This window comes from Monopterus albus, unplaced genomic scaffold (assembly GCF_001952655.1).
Source record: "Monopterus albus unplaced genomic scaffold, M_albus_1.0 scaffold7.1, whole genome shotgun sequence".
NCBI lineage: Eukaryota > Metazoa > Chordata > Actinopteri > Synbranchiformes > Synbranchidae > Monopterus > Monopterus albus.
The window spans coordinates 1,149,772-1,171,123 of record NW_018127887.1 but is presented as its reverse complement, the minus strand read 5'-3'; the positions used below and the strand labels follow the sequence as shown (position 1 = coordinate 1,171,123).

General features: G+C 39.8%; 1 protein-coding gene across 1 annotated transcript in view; it reads left to right on the top strand.

The window, feature by feature from the left end:
* The window catches only part of LOC109974425 (tumor protein p53-inducible protein 11), a 28,634-nt gene extending 7,369 nt beyond the window's left edge, over positions 1-21,265 (top strand). Inside the window, exons 2-7 of the mRNA XM_020624616.1 lie at positions 10,654-10,793; positions 15,662-15,720; positions 15,852-15,900; positions 16,225-16,321; positions 17,960-18,061; positions 18,784-21,265. Coding sequence (XP_020480272.1) covers positions 10,665-10,793; positions 15,662-15,720; positions 15,852-15,900; positions 16,225-16,321; positions 17,960-18,061; positions 18,784-18,917 — 570 coding nt within the window. The 5' untranslated portion in view covers positions 10,654-10,664 and the 3' untranslated portion in view covers positions 18,918-21,265. The remainder of the gene's footprint in view (positions 1-10,653; positions 10,794-15,661; positions 15,721-15,851; positions 15,901-16,224; positions 16,322-17,959; positions 18,062-18,783) is intronic.
* Positions 21,266-21,352: the final 87 nt, after the last annotated feature.

Sequence of the window (21,352 nt, the reverse complement as noted above, 5' to 3'; positions counted from 1 at the left end):
TATAAACCTTTGTGTAACCACTGCTGGATTTTTTTTTTTAAATTTCACCATTACTGATCATTATTCACTGCAATCTGCATATCATACAATTACTCGTATTTCCCAGGTCTTTCCAAGATGCTTATGTAAATACAACCGAACCCCATAACTAAGCAAACTTTTTCTGTTATTCTCCCAAGCTAAATTTAACAGCCCTTGCAAAGGCTCCACTTTGTCTGTTGCTATGTCTTTTTTTTAATGCTGTGAAAGTCTAATTGTTACCCAGATGTGAAAAGTAATCTAGGAGTTTAGCATGGGCTTGTATGGAATTCACCTTGCAGTTACACAACCCCATTTACTTGAGTGGAAAATATTTGGATGTGCTGAGTTACAGTTTGTTGTGCCTGTCTCATTAGATCATTTAATTAGTCTGTGCTAGCAGCTAGACTGAAAACAAGCATTTGACATCTGGTACTTCTGGATACCAGTGATTCCACTACACTACCAGGTCTTTCATTTCTTCTTACTTAACTCTGCAGAGACATGAAATATTGTGCACTCACTTGCCAGTTTATTGGGTTTACCCAGCTCCAACTAATGCAGGCTAAAACAACAATGCTGCAATAAATCCTCCTTCATGGAGGTGATATTGCTCAGTTTTTGTTGAAATTGTTTTGGAGAAGTGTTGATTCAACTGTATGAATATGTGGTTTGTGGTGCTGTTGAACTGTACTGCATTATACAGAGAGGTGTTTCTGTTATTTCTCTGGAGCGGGGAATGTAATAGAACAACCTGTAGGTACAACACAATACAGTACAACGGCATCACAAAGTACAGCTTCTAAAATGATCAGGCTGTTGAATCAACACCTTCTTAAAACAGTCAACAAAAACTGAACATTTTCACCTTCATGCAGGAGGATTTATTGCAGGACTGTTGTTTTAGACTGCATTAGCTTGGTGTACCCATCAACTGGCAGCTGAGTGTGTGGGTAGTTTAATAATTACACTTTCATGGCATTCTTCTTTTGTGGCGCAATTATAAGTCTCTTTGTGAAAGTTTTGCTGCTTTAGTTGATGTTACATTACAATAATAAAACAGAACATCTGCTGTCTAACCTGCCCTCTTGTGCACTTATAAGTATCAGAAATCATAAAATCATAGTGACAGTGTAATAATATGCCACTGAAGGGATGAGCAAATCAACAGCAACCCCATTAGTCACTGTGCAACAGGGAAAATAATACTTATATATAAGTACTAGTAATTACTGGTTGGCTGTTTGTCACAGCATGTGTCTTACAGTACAGCAGAGACAGAGCTCCGTGTCACCTCCAAAGACGTGGCCTCATTCTCGTCTTCTGTTCTCCATGTGTGCTGAGCTCTAATGGTTTTGTTCCTTGACTGAGATCATTCACCTTAGTGCAGGTGTGGCCAGTCCCGGTCCTCAAGGGCCGCTGCCTTACCTACTGCTTATTACCTGGATCAGGCGTGTTCGGTAAATCAAAACCTGGAAGATACCATCTTAGATGACGGTGGAGTGAGGAAAGACTAAGTGAATTGGTATCCTCCAGCTTCTGACTGACTGAACCCACCTGATTCAGGTAATCAGCAGTGGGTAAGGCAGGGATAGCTGGAACACAAGCAGGGCAGCGGCCTTTGAGGACCAGGACTGGCTACCCCTGTGTTAGTGCATACAGTGGGTAAAATAAGTATTGAACACGTCACCATTTTCAACAAACTTTAAACAAGCTTCAACATGCTTTTTCTTCAGCAATGGAGTCTTTTGTGGTGAGTGTGCATACAGGCCATGGCGGTTGAGTGCATTACTTATCATCTCTGAAACAATTGTATCTGCTAATTTCAGGTCTTTCTGAAGCTCTCCACAAGTTGTCCTTGGCTCTTGGACAACTCTTCTGATAATTCTTTTCACTCCTCTGTCAGAAATCTTGCGAGGAGCACCTGGTTGTAGCTGGTTTATGGTGAAATGATATTCTTTCCACTTCCGGGTTATGACCCCAACAGTGCTCACTGGAACATTCAGAAGTTTAGAAATCCTTCTGTGACCAATGCCATCAGTATGTTTTGTAACAGTAAGGTTGCAGAGGTCTTGAGAGAGCTCTTTGCTTTTACCCATCATGAGGTGTTTCTTGTGTGACACCTTGTAATGAGACACCTTTTTATAGGCCATCAGCTGGGACTGAACCAGCTGATATTAATTTCCACTGACAAGGGGCAGGATTGCTTTCTAATTGCTGAGATTTCACTTGGTGTCTTGGCTTTCCATGCCTTTTTGCACCTCCCTTTCTTCATATGTTCCTTTTTGTTTTGTTTTCTTTGTATGTATGGATTATTTGGGTTGTTACTGACGTCTGGTGAAAATTTCGTGTCAACAGCACCTTTAGAAATATATTTACTGAGAAAAATGGTGACGTGTTCAATACTTACTTTACCCGCTGTCTGTGCATTAAGTGTCAGCTCTGCTTTTCCTCACCGAGTCTTTGCTGCCTCTGCGTCGCCCTCACAGTGAGCCTACCGTGTCAAGATGGCTCCAGAGATAGAAACACCAATTGGTTACAGGCAGTGACTACTGTAGCCCATCTCAGTCCCATACCCCACATGGGCCCTATGTAACAGATGGTAAAAATAAACCACCTGTCTTTTATACACACCACTGAATCCTAGATTGTGATTATGCCTTTAAGATTATGGGTACCAAGTTGTGTCAAGCTGTAACAGCAGTCGGTTGTTGTGATTTGTTTTTGCTGTTGAACTGATACAAATTAAACCACATGTTCTCTTTTCCTATAAATTTTGTTTGAATGGTTGGGAGCATATTATATTTGAGGGCATTTCTCTTTAAAAGATGCAAGTAATGACTCCTGCTGAGTGAACCTGCTGCTGGAGAGTGTTGCAGTATGGGTGACTAGCTAGTGTGCCTATTTACCAATATGGATTGGGTAATGTCTTTTGCTGCCACACTGGAAATCAATTTCTGATGAGTGAAAATGAGCTGAAGATTTCTGCATTGTTATTTGGTATCTTATATTCAGGCCAGCCAGATTTCCCATTTACTTTGTTTTTAGTAAATCTAAAGGTTAACGCAACATTACTCAAACTAGTATTGCAAAAAATGTATTCCAGTCCCTTATTTTCTTGTTTGTACATGGTTTCTAAGGGAGTAGTAGAATAGTGTAATGCTGCCTCCACCAGCAGGGAGTCAACAGAGACCCAGCTGGACAGCTGTACTGTGAACTCAGGCATTGTCCATAGTCGCTGCAGCTCAATTCATAGGGCAGTGCTCGAAATCATAATTCAGAGATTATTATCTTGCTTAACAAGGAGGGGAGCAATGTAGTATTCATTAACATTATGTGATACACTGAAGCAATTTACATTGTTAAAATCATTACCTTAAGAGATATAGTAGTAACATGGCGTTACACTGACTACTGGGATATTTGGCTTTGTACGTGATTATGACTCCCCCAAGATCTTTAGTAACCACTCCAGCAATACTCTTACATAATCACTTTGGAGAAAGTCAGTCAACAAGAGGGTGAGCTCCTTTGCCGCAGTGTGATGTAATAACTGAATATTAGACAGGGAAACTCCAAATCCCAGTCTCATCTCATTATGACTACTTCATTACATGGTAACTGTCGCCAAATGATTTAATGATATTAATCTGTTGGACAGAGCACAATAAAATCCATTTATTGTAACTGAGGAGCGGTTCTCTCCTCAGATGGCCTGTGTGGACAGATTTTCACTGTGCTGTATAGAGTACAGTTTCCAGGGCATGCATTAGCAGCCTGTTCAGACTCAAGATAGGAATTCGCTGCCTTCTCCATGGTTCTTTGTTAATCAGCAACTGTTATAAGCACTGCTCTTTCTGTTCATCTGCTCTCTCTGCCCTTGTGCTACAACTGAGCCTCATTTATGTTTTCCACAACATCAGAGACCACATCTGTCAGACAGGGAAGCATTACTTCAGGTGATGTGAAGAAATCAGTTTCAGCACCCTTGGTTAGTTGGCTACATGAACAGGATCAGCCCTTCCACTTAGACACTGTAGTCTGTTGTATCTCTGTTACTAGTGCCCACCCTCGACTGAGCTGCACAGACGTCACGGTCAACTGAATGTGTCAAATGTGTGATCACGCAGACCACAGGAAGAGAAAAGGCACCATTTAAGATTCGTCATGTTCATCTGTCAGTGGTTATGGTGCGTCTGCATAACATGAGGAGTTTTTGCCTCCTGTCTTTTTGTTTTTGCCCTTTCAGTGGTACAGTGACACATGGGGTTGACACAACATTTAGAACACCTGTATAATTTAATGTTCATTACAGTCTGTTTGTCATAACTTTGCTGATTCAACTTCTTGGTAAAAATTGAGGCTACATTTACATTATGTTGTGTGTGTTTTATTTGAATTAAGTTGAAGGAGTTATGTGACAGTTTGAATATGATTTTTGGGGAAAGTGGCAGCTCTAGTGTGGATATAGTTGAGTTAGTTTTCCCCCCAGTGAATGGGTTTGGAATATTGTTTGTAGGAAACTGGCTTCCTTGCAGCTCTGAAAGGGCACAGCCAAAAGTAGAGAGGATGAGTAAACAGGAAGGCTTTTACTTGTTATATGAATAGTGAGAACTGGAAAAAATGAGTGACAAAACTCAGGATTACATTTTTCTCTAATCAATTTGCAGTTCAGGTTTGGTTTGTGGAAAAAATAAACAAAAGACAGCAAATTATCAAACACCTATTGAACAAGCAGAACACAGTCTTGTAGACATATGACATATGACGTCTTTGACCACTCTGCCTGCGATAATCTCTCTGCCTCTTTCTTCACTCACTAAACCGGAATGTTTATGCAGCCATACGGAGCTTGTTATGCTAATACTTGAGACGTGGTGAGGCATCTGACAGCCCATTGAGCACCCACCCCTGAGAGTACCTGGAGCATGATTTATTACCACCTGAGGGATGCTGAAACTCAGCTCTTGGAGCTTCTGCTGTGAGAACAATGGAAACAAAACAGACATCCTAGGCACAGGTTTCACTTCAGTTATAGGTATGTTCATGTGGTGGAAAAGGGGCCGAGGTGAACTGTGCCTTTTTTCCTGCTGTTCCTGTTCTGTGGCAACTCTGTTGACACCTTCATTCTCATCACAGTTACTCATGGTGCTGCAGATATCTAACCCAAAGCCAATCTTGGAAGAATTTCCTGGAGGCAGCGAGTCTGAATCTGCTTATTACTGTTGAGTAGGTACCCAGGGTTGTTGGGGAAATGCTGAGCACTGGAGTCATCACAGTCCCTGAGCTACATGCGCTACAGGGCACTAGGCAGTCATATCGGCCTGTGTCAAGGAACACTCATACTTTTGTCTTCCCCAGTGATTGAGCACCTCAAGTGCTGCTGACCTTTAGTCACTTCATAGTACTAATGCAGTAGGACATGGTTGAGGCCTTGTCCACAGCTCCCATCTCGGTGGCAGAGGGTTCCCTTTGTCTGTTGCATAAGTAAAATAACACTAACAAACTCCTCTTAATAGTGTTGGGGCATTTAGAATCTAATATGGGTCCATCAGAACATGGGAGACCATCCTCAGCTTAAAGTTATGATGCGCTGAAGCTATACCTCACTATTCTTCAGGCCAATGAGAAATCCATACCATTATCAATAACCGTGAGAATTCATAGTTTTACTGAAGTCAGTAAATTATTCTGCGTAGGCATAAGAGACAGACATTTCATTGAGGAATAACTGTTCACACTTGTTTTGGAGTCTGTTGAGTAGAGGTGTTGTTTTGTGCGTTATCTACTCTTGACACTATATGGCGTGGTTAGATTTACGAAACGTGATGAGATCTAGAGACTATTGGACACATTGTCTCCTGTTAGTTGCAGAAAAGAGGGGGAGATGAGCAGGCTGCAGAGTCTGCTTTCTTATTTTGAGTAACACATTTGTTCACAGTTGCTCCTCCACACCCACACACTGCTTTGTTCATATGATACAATTATTAATTTTTTTTACAGAACATCTTTCAAGTCACTAACCAGAGATCTCTCAAGGAGTTTCTCTCACCTTTCCCTTCCTCCCAGCAGCTTTTCATTTCCAAAGCACATGTTCTGTCACAAAGCCCGTGGAAGACACAGAGAGGCTTGTTTATTGCTGATGCTATTTCTGGTACTGAACTTTAAGCTTTTGGTTCATTCTTCACAGCAGGTGGACTAACCTGACCTATTCCACATGCACACTAATTAATTTATATGTTATTCTCTGTGTTTGTTTGTCCCACAGGGTGGTAAACGCATTGATATTTTGCAAAGACATGCACAATCACAAAAGGTTTAATGAATCCAATCTCTTCAGACTGCATCAACAGTAGGCTTTCCAGCATACATCACTGGTATACCTGCTTCATTTCTCAAATGCTTGCAGCTTTTTTATGTGCATTATGATCCCACATGCAACACTTTTGGTGAATATGCCTCTTTGCTGTACGTAGACTTGTTTGTTGATATACATGAGAGTCTGGTAAACAGGGAATTAATCACACTGTTGCTGATATTTGATGAGTGAGTGTGCTCTAGCTACATTAGTCTGTTTTTTTTAAGTTACCATATCTTCTTTCACATATTATACTGTTAAAATGCAAATACCCAAGTAGAGATAGCATATTGCAGATTAATTCTAGAAAATTTTCCTATTGCAGCATATTTATCAATACTGAATGTTTAGATTGTTTCTTATTTTGCTGAAAATAGTAGTGTTTAGGAGGTAGGCCTATTTCTGGATGCTTGCAAAGTTTCACAGTTTTTTATCATTAAAATAAATTATGAATCTAGTCTAAAGTATTATTTCTGTTATCGGTAAATCTTGTGATTATATTCTTGATTAATTACTCTGTCTATTAAATATCAGATATTCTAATGCACTTTTTCACTATGTTCTGACAGCTAGGTCTGTGGGTTGCCTTGTTTTGCAAATGCAAAGATATTCAGCTTACAGTGATCTAGGCCTAAAACAGTAAAGCAGCGAATTCTCACTCTAAAGAAGCTGAAATCAGAGAATGTTTGACATTGATGCATGACAAGTGACTAAAACAGTTTTTTGATCATCAATATAGTTGGAAATGGAACAATGATCATCATTATTGTTGATAATAAAAAAGGATGCCCACACATTTAACTTAAATTATGTTCCAAGATAATTGTATTTAATGCCCCAAAGGTTCATCTTAAACAAAGCTACTTACTTTAGGGGAGCACCGGGCCGGGAGAACACACCTACTCATGTTTGCATGTACAGTACAGATTTCTTCAAGAGGGTTTTATGACACTGCTACTATGCAACAACAAACCTCCTGCTGTATCTGGACAGCATCTCGATACATCATCTGTGATTGTTGAAATTTAAATCCCAGGTGTCTAAATATGGATTGCTCTTTTTTTCTGCTCTTCAGCCTTTTTTTCCATTCATCCTTTCTAGCTCACTCAATAATTTGTTGTTTTACAAGACTTAAACCTTGTTCTCACCTTCAGATCTGCTTTGCGGTGCCATGTGGGAGGAGTGGGATACATGAATAGCATGCAACATTAGTTATAGTGGTTGTAGTTGACAAGAAGGTAGCTTACCCGCTTTAAGCAGCAAGTTAGCACCTTTTAAAGTCTTACTGTGTGAGAAATGGCTAGTCATTAGAAAATTATGTCTCCAATACTGTTAACTAAATACAGTTCAGAGTCTCTTCATGTATCCTAAAATGTCAGCTGTGACAGCAAGAAGGATGACCGCTGAGTACCAGTGGCTCACAGCAGAGACATGATTATCATGAAAGGTGCTTTTAAAAATGAAGAAGCGATTGGTCCATTGGCAGTTGCTAGGCAACTGCATCAGCATTACTGTGGTAAGTCAAGGAACACTGGTGGGGAGAGTCAAAGGGAGGGAGATGCAAGGGTATTTTGGAAGCAATGTATGATTTTAGTGAGGTGTATCTTATTTATTGTTTTATCACATATTGATGGAGTCATAACAGTGGAGCAGATCAGCATTCTTGGGGCCACATTGCCGTGAGTGGCTGATGCTGGTGATTTAGCACTATTAATAGTGATGTACAGTAACGCAGTGGGTGTTTTCTCTGTGCCTCAGATAAACCAAGTGATGTGGTGGTCAAGGCAGGGAACGATGATTCTTCTGTGTATGTTTCTTAGAATGGAGTGGTTGTAAAATACATTTGGTCACTTTTCTGCATAAAATAAGTTTTCTTTTTTGTAATTTAGTCTAGTTGACATTCTCTTTCATCTAATAACCTAATTAATCCTGAGGCACATGGCTAATTTTCTCATTTTGAGAGCATACCAATTGATTCATTGACTGAATCTTCAAAGTCCCCCTCAAAGACTTAATTGGCATCACCTGAAACTGATTTAGTTTAGTTATTCTCTTATTTTCTTTTTTATGGCATTTGTTGACCTTTATTACACTTCTGAGCTTGGAGCCCTGTGTTTTATGTCGCAGCGCTATGATCTGACCTCAGGTAAAGTCAGCAGAAATGCCGACTTGACAATTTCACAGTGGGACAGCCCTGACCCTCACTAACTTAGTGGGAACGCACTCTGTGAGTCTGAGTCTGGGCTATTCATCCACAAATATTTGTATTAAACTTCACAATTAGTGAAGAGGAAGAAAGAAACTTGAATTATTTTTAGTGAAAAAAAATCTTTAATATTCTGTAGTGAAGTGCTTGTCTTTTTAAAAATGATAATGTGAAGCAAAACTTGGTGCCAGTTTTTACTTTGCAAAACAACTTGCAGCCTGTCATGGTTGATGGTTATGCACACCACACAGTATCATCATCAAGCAGATTCCTTGTCCCGGCTGTGAGAATTAGGTGTGACTGAGTATCAAAGTTCAGTGTTTCTTTTCTCCTTCTATGGCTCCTCTTTCCGCTGAATAGGGGGAGGCGCGAGCTTTTTTTCCAAGCGGGATATCTTGACAACAGATGTTTGAATACATAGAGTGAAACTTTCCTTGACCTCTGCAGGTCTGCGTACAGTCTGCATGTCAATATAAGGGAGTGCTCTAAGGCCTGACTGTGTAATTCTGAGACAGGGGAGCGCTCACATGAACAGACCGTGTCGTTCCCACCTGTCTGTCCCTCTCAAACACATGGGGTGGCATCAAGTGGGTGATAGAACAAAGTATTAGATCTTAAAATAAAAACTTGTCCAAGTAAGGCTACAGCCTCATAAAGTAAAATATTGTTGAATCAACTCCTCCTTAAAATACAGTTTACTAAATATACTTTTTTTGCAGCCTGTTGTACTCTTATGCAGCTTAGCTGTGCAATTTGGGCTCTGTAAGAAAACAAACTGTATTTGTTAATATGTTCTCATTTGTGCCTCTTACTGTGATGATTTGGCACTTTGTGCTGTTCCCTGGTAACGCCGACTTTTTTTTGTCTTTACTGGGGACAAAGCTCTCTGTTATAGCTTCCTCTCCCATACTTGGGAGAGTAGTTCAATAATTGCTCTTGTTTTACTGCTCGAGAGAATTGCCCTATGAAATAGCCATCAGGTTTTAGACAGCCCATTTCATTGTGTGTGTGTATACACGTTTGTGTATACCTTTTGCCTTCAGTTGAACCGCAGTGGAGGTTACATTACTGAGTTGATAATGATAATCTCTCTTGATTTGACTGTTGCCCAGTCCCCCCCCAGTTTCTCAGTTATGAAATGTGTTTTTTATTACTTGGAAAAACGAACAAAGCTGGCTTGCTGACTTACAGTGTTTTCTATTTTAATCACAACGGCAGGCATAAAACTAAGTCATGCTGACAGCTTAAAGCAAAGCACTGTGTCAAACATTAAAAGAAAATAAATGATGGAATCGTTGTTGGAATAAAGGGCCAGTGAGGATTCATGTGTGTAACCAAGGTTCTGTTACTGTCTGGGTTTTCAACCAGTGGTCCGCGGCCCCCTGATGGTCTGCAAAGGCATTGCAGGTGGTCCCTGAGCATGCATTCAGTAATGCAGTTTGATTGAAAGAAGCATTTTTATTTTTAAACACATTTCCACATGTTGCTTATTGTTTGTGAATGATCTAATTTGTGCAAATATATAACATTTAGAAAAGCCAAGGTGACTTTCAGGATTAAACTAGCGCTGATCCGGTATCTGCCCCACAACAGTGGTCCTCAGGTTACTTCTTAGTCCCACCTTCTTACCGAGTCACATTGTCAGTGGACTGCGAGACCCTTGGTCTTCAGAACGCCCAGAACCATTTATGTGTGTGTGTGTGTGTGAGAGAGAGAGAGAGAGAGAGAGAAGTATATGCTTATATAAAGCAATAGCCTGTGTTGCTGTCAGATACATTGGCTGTTTGAGAAGGCACCTGTGCCTGCTGGCCTCGTAGGAGGCCTCCAGGGCATCTGGCTCTTGCTTCCACTCTGACTAAAGAGGAAGGTTTTATGGGTTGCTGGTGTTTGCTAGATCCATGTCATTGTGTTGCATAAGTCACAAGTCCAGCCTGTGCTGTAGAGGCGTCTCCATCTTCTTTATCCTCACACTTTGCCTATTTAATTGATCCCTTCTAACAATACCACTATGCACACAGTGATTGCCTTTCCACTTTTTCAACTGTCTACCTCTCTTTTAATTCTTTGTCAGGTGTGTGCACCATGGCGTCGAAACCTCACCCTCCTCTGATGAAGAAACACAGTCAGACAGACTTGATAAGCCGTCTGAAGAGCCGAAAGGTTCTGGGAGTCGGCGGTGAGGATGATGATGGCGAAGTGCACCGCTCAAAGGTCAGATTACCTTACATGAAAATATTCCATATTCCGGTCACTTTTTATTTAATGTGGGAGGAAATCCAGACGACAAAAGCAAATAACTATTGCATTAGTGCAGCAAACAGATTGGTTAAAATTGTAAGTGTGTGTTAAATCATTATCTGTCAGATGGATAATATCAGCGCTTTGTCAGCGATAGAAGCACACTGACCTCATAAAGAGCTATGAATTCCTTTTAAAAGCCACAGTGGGCTTCTAATTTGCCCATCGCTCTCATAGTATCCTATTGTGTGCATTTGCTCTTTATGCTTCAGCGAATCTAGATCACATAATCCCATGAGGTCCTGCAGCTCCTGATGTGACTGACCCCCCTGGAAGACTCTCTGCCTGTCATTTATTATATTCTTGCCTCATAGGTATTTGAGCACACGGGTCAATGCTATTAGACACAAAAAACATTTGTGATATTCATGCACATCGAGCTGCGTGATAATTAATTTTGTTTCAGAGGGCTCAATTATCAAGATTCCAGTGGATTTTTTGTCAGATTGCATTAGAATGAGCACAGGCAGAGCAGACTGTTCCTCACTGAAATATTAATCAAGCAAGTGGGAGAAAAGAAGCCAACAGACGGAAGCAGGCATACAGTGGCTGATAGGTAGGTGGTGATGCTATGTCGGCCCCCTCTTCTTAGTCCTGTTTGTTTTCTCTCTCCTTTTTTTTTTAGCCTAACCCAGACATCTGGCACTCGGGTCCCTTTCACAGAACATTCTGGTTCAGACAGATACATAGAGTATACTGAAAAAGGCAGCGAAACACTCAGCATCCATTCTGATAAAGCTTATTTGATCTGACAAAGCTTCTTGAGGTTATGCTCAAAAATGTAAGGCTACTGTAGCTACATAGCAAGTGCCTGCTTGGAGGGAAAACAGTTTACTTTATCCCTATGGTCACCCTAAACAAAGGAGGGAAGTGGTCCTCTATTTAGCTGACTGTCTCTTCCTGCTTCTTGTACTGCATAGAGATAGGACAATGGTCCCGGTTTTTCATACTTCAGTGAGGCTTTTGGTTTGTGCTACCATATATGTGGGCAACTGTGTTGTATTATATTGCCATTGTTGCCTGTTGTGTTATGGACAACTTCTTTAACTCACTGGTGCAGTGCTAACAATACTACAGTCAGTAACTATAACCAAACTCTTTCAGCATGAGGCCAGGCCTTCATAAATGAGACATACCACAATGTTTTGTGTATATTTTGATTCTCAGGGAATTACTACTGAAACATATGAAATATCTATTTAATGCAACTGCAATGCAAACTAATAACTGCATCAGATGAGAAGCATACATGCCCAGATAACAAATTTTATGTTGGTGGGTAATAGATTTTACTACTCTTGAATATTTTTTTATGCTTCCTGGCTTAAAAGCAGCCCATTGTTTACTGGATGTAGCTGACTAAGTGACTGATGACAAAGCCAGGCCATGGTACAGTGGCTCTGATTAAGCGTTTCTCTCCACAAACAGTATTGTGTATTTCTTTTCCTATTTCTTCACTTCTCCCCAGCTCCCTTCCGCTCTGTTTCACGCCAAGCCAGCCCTGTGCCGTCATTTGGTGCTCAGTTTCCTTTGAGTATTTTTCATGCCGGTCATGAATATTTATGTGTTCCTGTCAAAAACAGCCCCTGAAACCATGGCAGGAACGCTGATTCACCTGATCATGTGATCACCGCTGGCACAGACAAATTCATGTACAGGCACTTCATCCACAGTGCAGGGAGGGATGTAATGGGCCTAGTGTGTTACTCTATCTTAACATCTTTGGGAATTTAGTCTCAAAGGAGACTTTTCTTCAGGGTTCTACTCTGACATCAAAGCTAGCAGCAGCAGCAGCCATGGGCGAAAAAGGAAATGTTTAAGATTTTGAAAATATCAGAACACAAAGATTCATTTTTCTTCCAGTTCACCCCAGAGAAATTAAGGCGGTGTCTGAAATTGCTCACCATGTAGTGTTTTTGCCATTTTGTAGTGGTGTCCGAATGCTGACTGCGTAAATGTGTCAGCTACAGAGCACTCTGCTAACAAACCCACAATGCAGTGCTTCACAATTTATTAGTGGCAAAATTCCCAGTGAGTGGCTCTGGCTGTTGGCGATAACACAAAATGATAATGAGTAAGTGTCTGAAAGCTCAGTGAACTATTAAGTGTACTTTATAAAGGCAGTAGTGAATGAGGGAGTGATTGTAAACAAAGCCTACATCTTTCCATATTTTTCCATATCTTTCCATTTTTTCTGTGTCATGAAATGTTAGATCCTCAAAGCTACTTCAGAAGCAGCTTTGCAGTCCGTTGGCATCACTCCTTTTGTGTATGTGTGCATGAAACAATGCTGCGTGTGTTTTGTTTAAATGTGTAAACATTGTATATTTTACTGCAGTGGAGTGATGCATGTAATCCTTAAAATGCTCTGAGAGCAGCAACAATACAGGTGAAATTACGGCCACACCATTAATAAGGGTATTTCTGTATACATCATGGCAGATGTATTCAGAATCACATGTAAAATTATGAAACCGATGTTCAATGCTATGAACCTTGTTTCACTGCTATGCATTAGATCAGAGTAAACCCCTCTAATTTGTAAAACACCTACTGTGCTTTAACACCTAATTCTTAGTTTTTAATTTGTATCTTGCTTGTGATAATGTCTCACTGACAGTCATAACAGTAATATTTTAGACCCTAACCTTTCCTAAATGCATGAAGATACAGTATCTCTCTTCCCATTGATCTGACAGAGCAACTGGATGGAATGCAGTACAGTTGTCTGTGAAGTTTTTGCAGGTCATGTACTTGGTAATATTTAAATGGTGCAAAGTGGTCTAAGGCACATCCCTCAGCAGCGCTTCTCTCATTCTTTCTCATATATTGCATGAATCATTTTGTTTCATTCACTATGACATTTCACAGGCTAATCAAACAGAAAACTACTTTCCAGCTGGTATTAAGTTCCCTGTAGCCAGAAAGTGATTCATCTTCTCTGTCTTAGTGGATTTTATGCTCCAATTTATTTTTAGTTACACTGATGTTATGTCTGACTGCAAGAGGAAAAACTGTTTTTTGAGGGAAGGATGTTAAATGATGAAGAGACAACTAGGGAATAATATGACCTGAATGCTTTGGATGAAGGAATTCAACCTTTCAGCCAGCCAACAAATTTAATTTCTCTGTGGGTTACTATTTGTTCAGGCAGAAAACTGTTTTTGTTCGTTCCTACAAGCCCTCTGTGTGGTTTCTCCCAGACAGTTTGTGTACAGTACCCCCTGGCCTTATCTATTTGAAGTCTGAATTAAATTTTTTCAGTAACATTTATAAACTTTTTGTCCTCCAATAACATGCAAAAAGGATGAGTGCTCTCTCTTTCTATGTCTGTATGTAGATCTGCATATACAGATGCACATACAGTAGACTGGGTTATGGAGCCAGGTCAGAGTGTGTAAAGGACCTAGAGTTCTTCTGACATGCTCATACAACCTGGTGCTTTTGCTCACAGAGTTTAAGGTTTTTATATGGAGCTCTTCTTCATTTGCATCCTATACTGGTGACATGTACACTACCAATCCAACAGCCAAACAACTTGTGGCATTCTTTCTCCAGTCGAAATCAAATCAAATGTGTTGCATGTTTAGGCTGCTTTGCTTTCGCTTTTCATCTGAAAAGTCTGGACAGTAATTGGTTTTTATTTATTTATTTATTTTTGCCAAATTATGCTTAAAATTGACTTAGTGACTTTTTAACTTTAGCAGTTTAAAGTTATTCACTGTACTTGAACTGGCTAAATGTCAAATTAAAAACTTACACAGTACACACGGTTCATTTCCGTATCCAGTAAGTATTGTTTCAATTAATCATTTAACTGTGGTCTAAAAAATGACATCATAATTTCCCAAGGTAGTGTCTTCAAACTGCATGTTTTTTTCTGAACAACAGTCTGAATCACAAAGATATTGAAGTTGGCAATGGTATAAAATCCATACTTTTTTGAAGCTGGAAGCAGCAAATGTTTGGTACGATACATTTTCAGTTTCAACACTTAACTATACTAGTCTGCTTTAGTTTACTTTAAACATGTATTTTGGGAGAGGTTCGTATGAATATATTACACCTCATGGAGCAGAGTTGGATATTAAGTTGCCAAGTATTACCATTCCATCATCTAGCTTTCTTAATAAGAGATGCTTATCCTAACAGATACGGTATTACTAGGACCACACTTGGCTGTCTCTTTGCAATATTGCTATGTGTGATAACAATCATTCTTTAAGGCATTTTATGAAATATTAACTGGTATTTTTTTTTTTCTTCAACTGGAATAAAGATTTGGGAACTAAGAACCAGCGTGACACTTTTCCAGCTTTCAGTATGTCAAAATGTTCTCCCACTAACTGCCTCAGACCTTCAGCATAATAAATTGAGTATGACGTGATACTCGTGTTGCTAGGATTAAGTTAATTTGTAGCAAATAAGGTTTATCTTCTGGCAGAGACTTATGGTTGGTTATTCATCCAGAACTGGCTGCAAGATGTTATGACATATCCTTTTAATTTTCAGGGGTTAATTAAGAAGGTGAAGACATATATTGTCTCTAATTAATATCTTAATGAGTCCTTCTCAGCCGCTCTTTTCTTTTCTCTCCACTTCTTTATTTAATGTACTACTTTGCAGTAGCTTACTACTAATGTGTTGGCAATATGAAATACTGGAGGGCACTTTGTTCTTTATATGGTGCTTTGCTAAAGGCTGCCATAACAGATACCTGTTACATTTCCCTTCTATAGCTAATTTCCTCTTTCTTTTTGTCTTGTCTTGTTCACTCACAGATCAGTCAGATGCTTGGAAATGAGATGAAGTTTGCAGTGCGAGAGCCCATTGGGCTTAGGTGAGATTTGAGCTGCAGTATGTACCACTTCAATTAAAGATCAACATCTTGTAAATGCTGAGAAAACAAATGTACAATCAATATCAGTTGAAGGAAGAATACAGTATGTCAAGAAATGTCTCTGTTCTTAGGGTGTGGATACTCGTCTCAGCAGTGGGTTTCACAGTTATGGCCCTGATGGTAAGTGCTGTTTAAATTATCTGCATAGTTTTACATTAATGGCTAATAAAGTTTTAATTCAGCTTTAATAATCTCAGTCAATAAAATGTGCTGTTAAGTAGGGAGTAAAATCACTCTTTAAAATAAAGAATAATCATGTTACTGTAGGCAAAGCCATCAGTGAGAGACATCTCATCAGCCATACTACTTGAATACTCTCAGTGCAAAGTGATTCTAACTCTCAAACAGAAATTCTGCTGCATTGTGGGGCCATTGTGAGGGTGTCTGGGGAAGACACAGTGCTGTTGTGTTGACATGACAGAGCTATGTTGTTTTCTTACACAGGCCCTTGTGTTTCCTAACCAGCTATATGAGGTTGTTTTTGAGGAGGAACTTTCCACGACTAGCATCTCCATTCGCCTATACGGAGGAGCACTGCTTAGTAAGTTTTTACTCTGAAGATGAAGGAACGACAAACACATAATAACAGGATAAATCTATTCATGCTTCCTCATCCAGTGAATTTACGGCAGCTATGCATGAAGGAGTCCACTGATGCTGACACACAATGTTTTTTATATATATATATATATATATATATATGCTAAAAATACACACTGCTCTACTGCATGTGGTCTCTTGTGTTATAATGCCATCTAATGCATTCATTAGAATTTACACTTAAGCATTCAGACAATGTACAAGAAGCTATCTTGCTGTAAAATCGTTCCTTTAGCCTCCAACAGAAAGCAGTTTGATTCAGTTCTTGATTCATTTCAGTGTCTACAGTTCACTGTGCGGGCGTGGTAGGGACAGAGAGACCAATTCTCCAGAAATCTCACAGCAGTGGCCCCAGTCACTTCAGTTTCTGTGGCCTCGTATATCAGAGGGTGGCAGGACGGTGTATGTATTGGGGGTGGGGTTGGGATTGGGTGGAGAGTTGGCCTGAAATTTGAGTAGAGGAAACGTATTTTACAGCTCTCTTTACACATTAAATTAAGCTTTTTGCTCTTAATGCTATCCACAGGAGACAATTGATCGTCATAAATATTTCAGATAATTATGGTATTTGTACTTTGCTCCCCTGGTACCGAGAAAGTGTATTGGAGATGCAAGCAATTATATTAATGGCCTTAGTTTGAGACAAAGCTGCCTGACATGTCTGTGAGTCAGTCAGTGATTAGAATGGCTCTGTGAAGAGGCACAGTGTGACTGACACGGAGGCAGGTAGCACACAGGTCACTCCTTGATGGGAAAGTAAGCAGAGAAAGTGAAGGAAAGAACAAAGGGTGAGAGCAACGCCTTACTCAGTAAAGTCTGCCATGTTGTCAATTTCAGCTAAATCAGACCATAACTTATGTCAGAATGTCAGCACTTAGATCTTATATAAACATAGGAGCACAAAATGTTTCATCCACCTAATGTTCTCCTCCCTCACAAGACATTTATAGCAGTAATAAGAAACCACATAATGTACTCCAGCATGTTTATGCTTCTTGTTAAATCTTATATAAAATGTGAACAAGTCAAGCATGGACCTCTGTATGATTACTGCATTGCCTCAGGAGAGATAAAGCCCTAAATGAAAGAATAAGTGAACAACCAGCTTTCAGCCTCATAAGTCTGGCTTCTTTATTTTAAATGTCAGAAGGGCTGTGGGGGCTAGCAAAGATAAAGTCTTATAAAAGTGGTAAAGGTGCTGAAAGATGAGACTACAGTCCATCAGCCCTCCCACATTTCTGCCGACCGCTGCTCATTTGCATAGCCTTAATGTGGAGGGGGTGTGTGGGGGTGGAGTGAAGTATGGGAGAATCAGCTGGAAGAATTGTGGGGATTGAAATGTTTGAGCAGAGGCTATTATCAGAATCAATAAGTCAGAGCATTAAGCTGAATAATAGGCTAATTATCACTGTGTGTACATGGCGTCATAGGTTATAGTTGGAGTACAGCTGCAAGTGAATAGTGCTTGATAGTTTTGTTGGTGTTCAGTGTGTACGAGTTCTCTTTTTTTTTTTTTTTTCTGTCCTCATTCCCATGGCCCTAGGCCTATAAATTCTTTTTTGTTGCATCCTTTTTCTAGGCCTGTCCCTCATCTTGTGGAATGGTCTCTACACAGCTGAGAAGATCATCATTCAGTGGACTCTGCTCAGTGAAGGCTGCTATTTTGCTGTGCAGTTCCTAGGTGATTGCACTTTTTTGTCTCTAATCACAGCTTCGGAGACCACCTCTTGTACCTCTCTTTGTTAGCTACTGTGTTGAGAAAAGCAGTTAGTCAGAATTGAGTTTGCCAATGTGTTATGTATGTATTGATACTGCCCTCTTGTGTTGGGTGTGTGGAGCCACAGCCTTACATTTAGTTTATGGATAAGTTAGTACTTTTTCAAATCTGTCTTTAAATAATACTCACATAGCTGCATGGCCAGTTGGCAGTTTATTAGGTACATCACGCTAAGACTAATGCAATCTAACAACACCTTGTTAGTACATCCATGGACACACAAGTTAAAACCATGGACATGGAAATAAAGAACCATCTGTGTGACTCTGGTGAGAAGGAACAGCAAGATGTATGAGACAGGCTAGTGACATATCTGTGACCTCATGTACTTTTTATATTTACATCATAGAGCTACAGTTCACTCACATTTACTGCACAGTCTGACATGCCTTACAATACACCGTATACAATCATACACATCATGAAATCAAGACTGTTTTATACTCATCTTGTATAAATGTAGCTGTTGCACAACTAAAGACAGTGTACATAATATGCATATTGTTTTAAGACCAACTTGAATAAATGTGACCCTGTTATTTAAGACCTGATCTTCATAGGTTAATAAAGGTAGGGAAATCATGTGTGGTGTGCCTTATAAAAGCCTTTTGTTCCTTTGGTTTCAGTGACATCCATCACCTTAATGGAGATTGGCATCCTGCCCAACGCTGCCATGCTCCTGCTCCTCAGTCGAGTGCTTTTCCTGGTGGTCACCATGGCTTACTACTACCAGCTGGGCCGTAAACTAAAGAAGATCTAAGATCCTTGCTTGATACTTCGAGGGAGGGAACAGCTGAGCACAGATCACATATGTGGGGTCAGAAAGTTTGGATGAATATATAGTTGAGGCTTGGGGCATTACTTGGCCAATGGATGCTCCCTGCCCCCTTCCTCGGGACATAACTAATTTAACCCCCAGTACTGAACAGAGGAGCACAGTCGCACATTCCAACCTCTACAAACGAGAACAAGAAGCCTCATAGTGAAAGTAAATTACTCTTTCATTGGGCTGTGAGGTTACACTCCTCTTGACACACATTCCTTCGTTGTGCAGTTCTGAGTGCTGTTATTATGAAGAAGGAGCTAGCAGGTAGCAGTGTATTGTGTTCATGTATCACCAGGATTTATAATTTAACATGTACAGTACAGAATGGAGTAAGTTGCTTATGTACGGCTACATGACTTCCAGATTCAGTATTTAGTGTTATCTGTTTGATAAAATGTTGCATCTTGACATTGTTTCTATCACACTCAAGGACCAAGAGTCTGTGCTGTTTGATGCTGTTGATGCCAACTCACACTGTATGTAAAGTGAAGCCTGAATATCTGTGCTCTTACATAAGTCACTGACAGCTCTTCAGTGAACACCTAATAGAAATACCAACTTTAAGATTCAGGTGCAGTCAGATAAGCTAAACACTGGATAAGTGTCAGTTAGCTGATTTTTACTTTCAGTCTTTACCCATGATTCATTCAGATTTGAAGTATCCAAAAAGAAACACTGAATCGAAGAATGCTTCAGGGATAAAGTGGGGATTTTTTTTTTAATTCCTTGAGACATAAGTCACAAAGTTTTACCAAAGTGAATTGCTGTTGTTTTGTACAGAACATGTTCTCGCCTGAGATTAATCCACCTAATGTTGATAGGTTCACATGAACTACCATGTAAAAAGAGGCAGTGTAATGAGTGACTTTGTATAGACATGGTGTAACAAGCTGAGCATGTCCGGTGTGCAGGGTAAACAAACCTGAGCTGGTTCCTCTTTAGTGATGTAGCACAATTTTTTTTACATATACCACATCCTTAGTCTTGCCTTAAAACTACTTAAAAACTGTCATTAACACTGCATCCTACTCCTTGTATATATGTAAAAGAAATCATTTACTATTATGTGGCGTTCTTGTGAAACAAACAAGGAATTTGTTCAGTATTAGTTAAATGATTTTCAAAGGCTGATCTTTCTCTTGACGTCGTATTTTGTATCAGTTTAAGTGACTTTTGTGTTTTGACATCATGCATGCAATATAATCCACCATAGCTTGAATTGTGTAGCAAACTGCCACTAACTAGAATACAAAGCTGAAAAATAAAGATGTTACCGGCAGTGAATAGATGCATTAGCCAAAAATGGCATAAAACCTGAAAAGGACAAGTTTATGTATTAGGCGATTAAACTGTGTGCTTTAAAACATTTGAGTTTTCACCCAATTGATTCAGTACATTTTCTACCTCCCAGTACATGGCTGCTTTGAGGTACATGACATCCCAGCTTGAGTTTAGGGCTGTACCAGTATTGCTAGTTTGTGAACTCTGACCTCTGCAGATAGTTGAGTCATAGTGTAAATTTAACTTGGAAAAACCATTTTGAGTCTACCAAGGAACACAAGGTGGTCCATATTGTTGTAAATGACCATGTTGAGTCCTGCCCTCCAAGGGAGTGGTCCTGAGGTTGCACTGATTGTGGGTTTGCAGTTGCAAGTCCAGCACTGATGGCAGATGTGCTTGTTACTACTTAGATAGGGAATGCGAAACATGGGTGAGGTTCAGCCGTGCTCCCTGAAAAGTAGTCATTATAATTCTCCCAGTGTTTAATTAGATGCAGCTCTCCTGAATGACAGCGTGTGCCCCAGCCTACTCTTCTGTGCTGACTGGCATGATAATTATGGAGTTTAAAAAAAAAAAAGTCATTCAATTTAGGTTGATACTACAGGCCACAAATCATCAGTCTTGTGACATGTTCAAAGGTCTATAAAGCAGGTTATTTTGGTAGTGATGGGTAGTTTTAGAGGTACAGGCAGAAGAAGGGTTACAACGAAATGGCTCTTTCATCTTCCTGGTTTTCTGATGTAAGATTAGTCAAAATATTACATTGGTAAGTTGAGTCCTTGAAATTTTAGAGGAATGGCAAGTTGAGCTGTTCTCACTCATGCAGATCCAAAAAGTTATACTGTTGTGAATAGCATAATAGGTCAAACTGTTTCAGGTTGTAGCATTGTGTTTTTATGTATATATGTGTTATATTGTACCTCAAAAATAAACTGTTATGGATTCCCACTGTTTAGTTTGAAATAAAGAACACTGTTTATTTTGAAGAGTTCCAAAGTGATGCAGTCGACTTTGTTCCTTGCTGTCCTTTCTGACATATACAGGGCTCCAAGTATTATTTTCATTATCAGGAAACCGGCAGATTATTT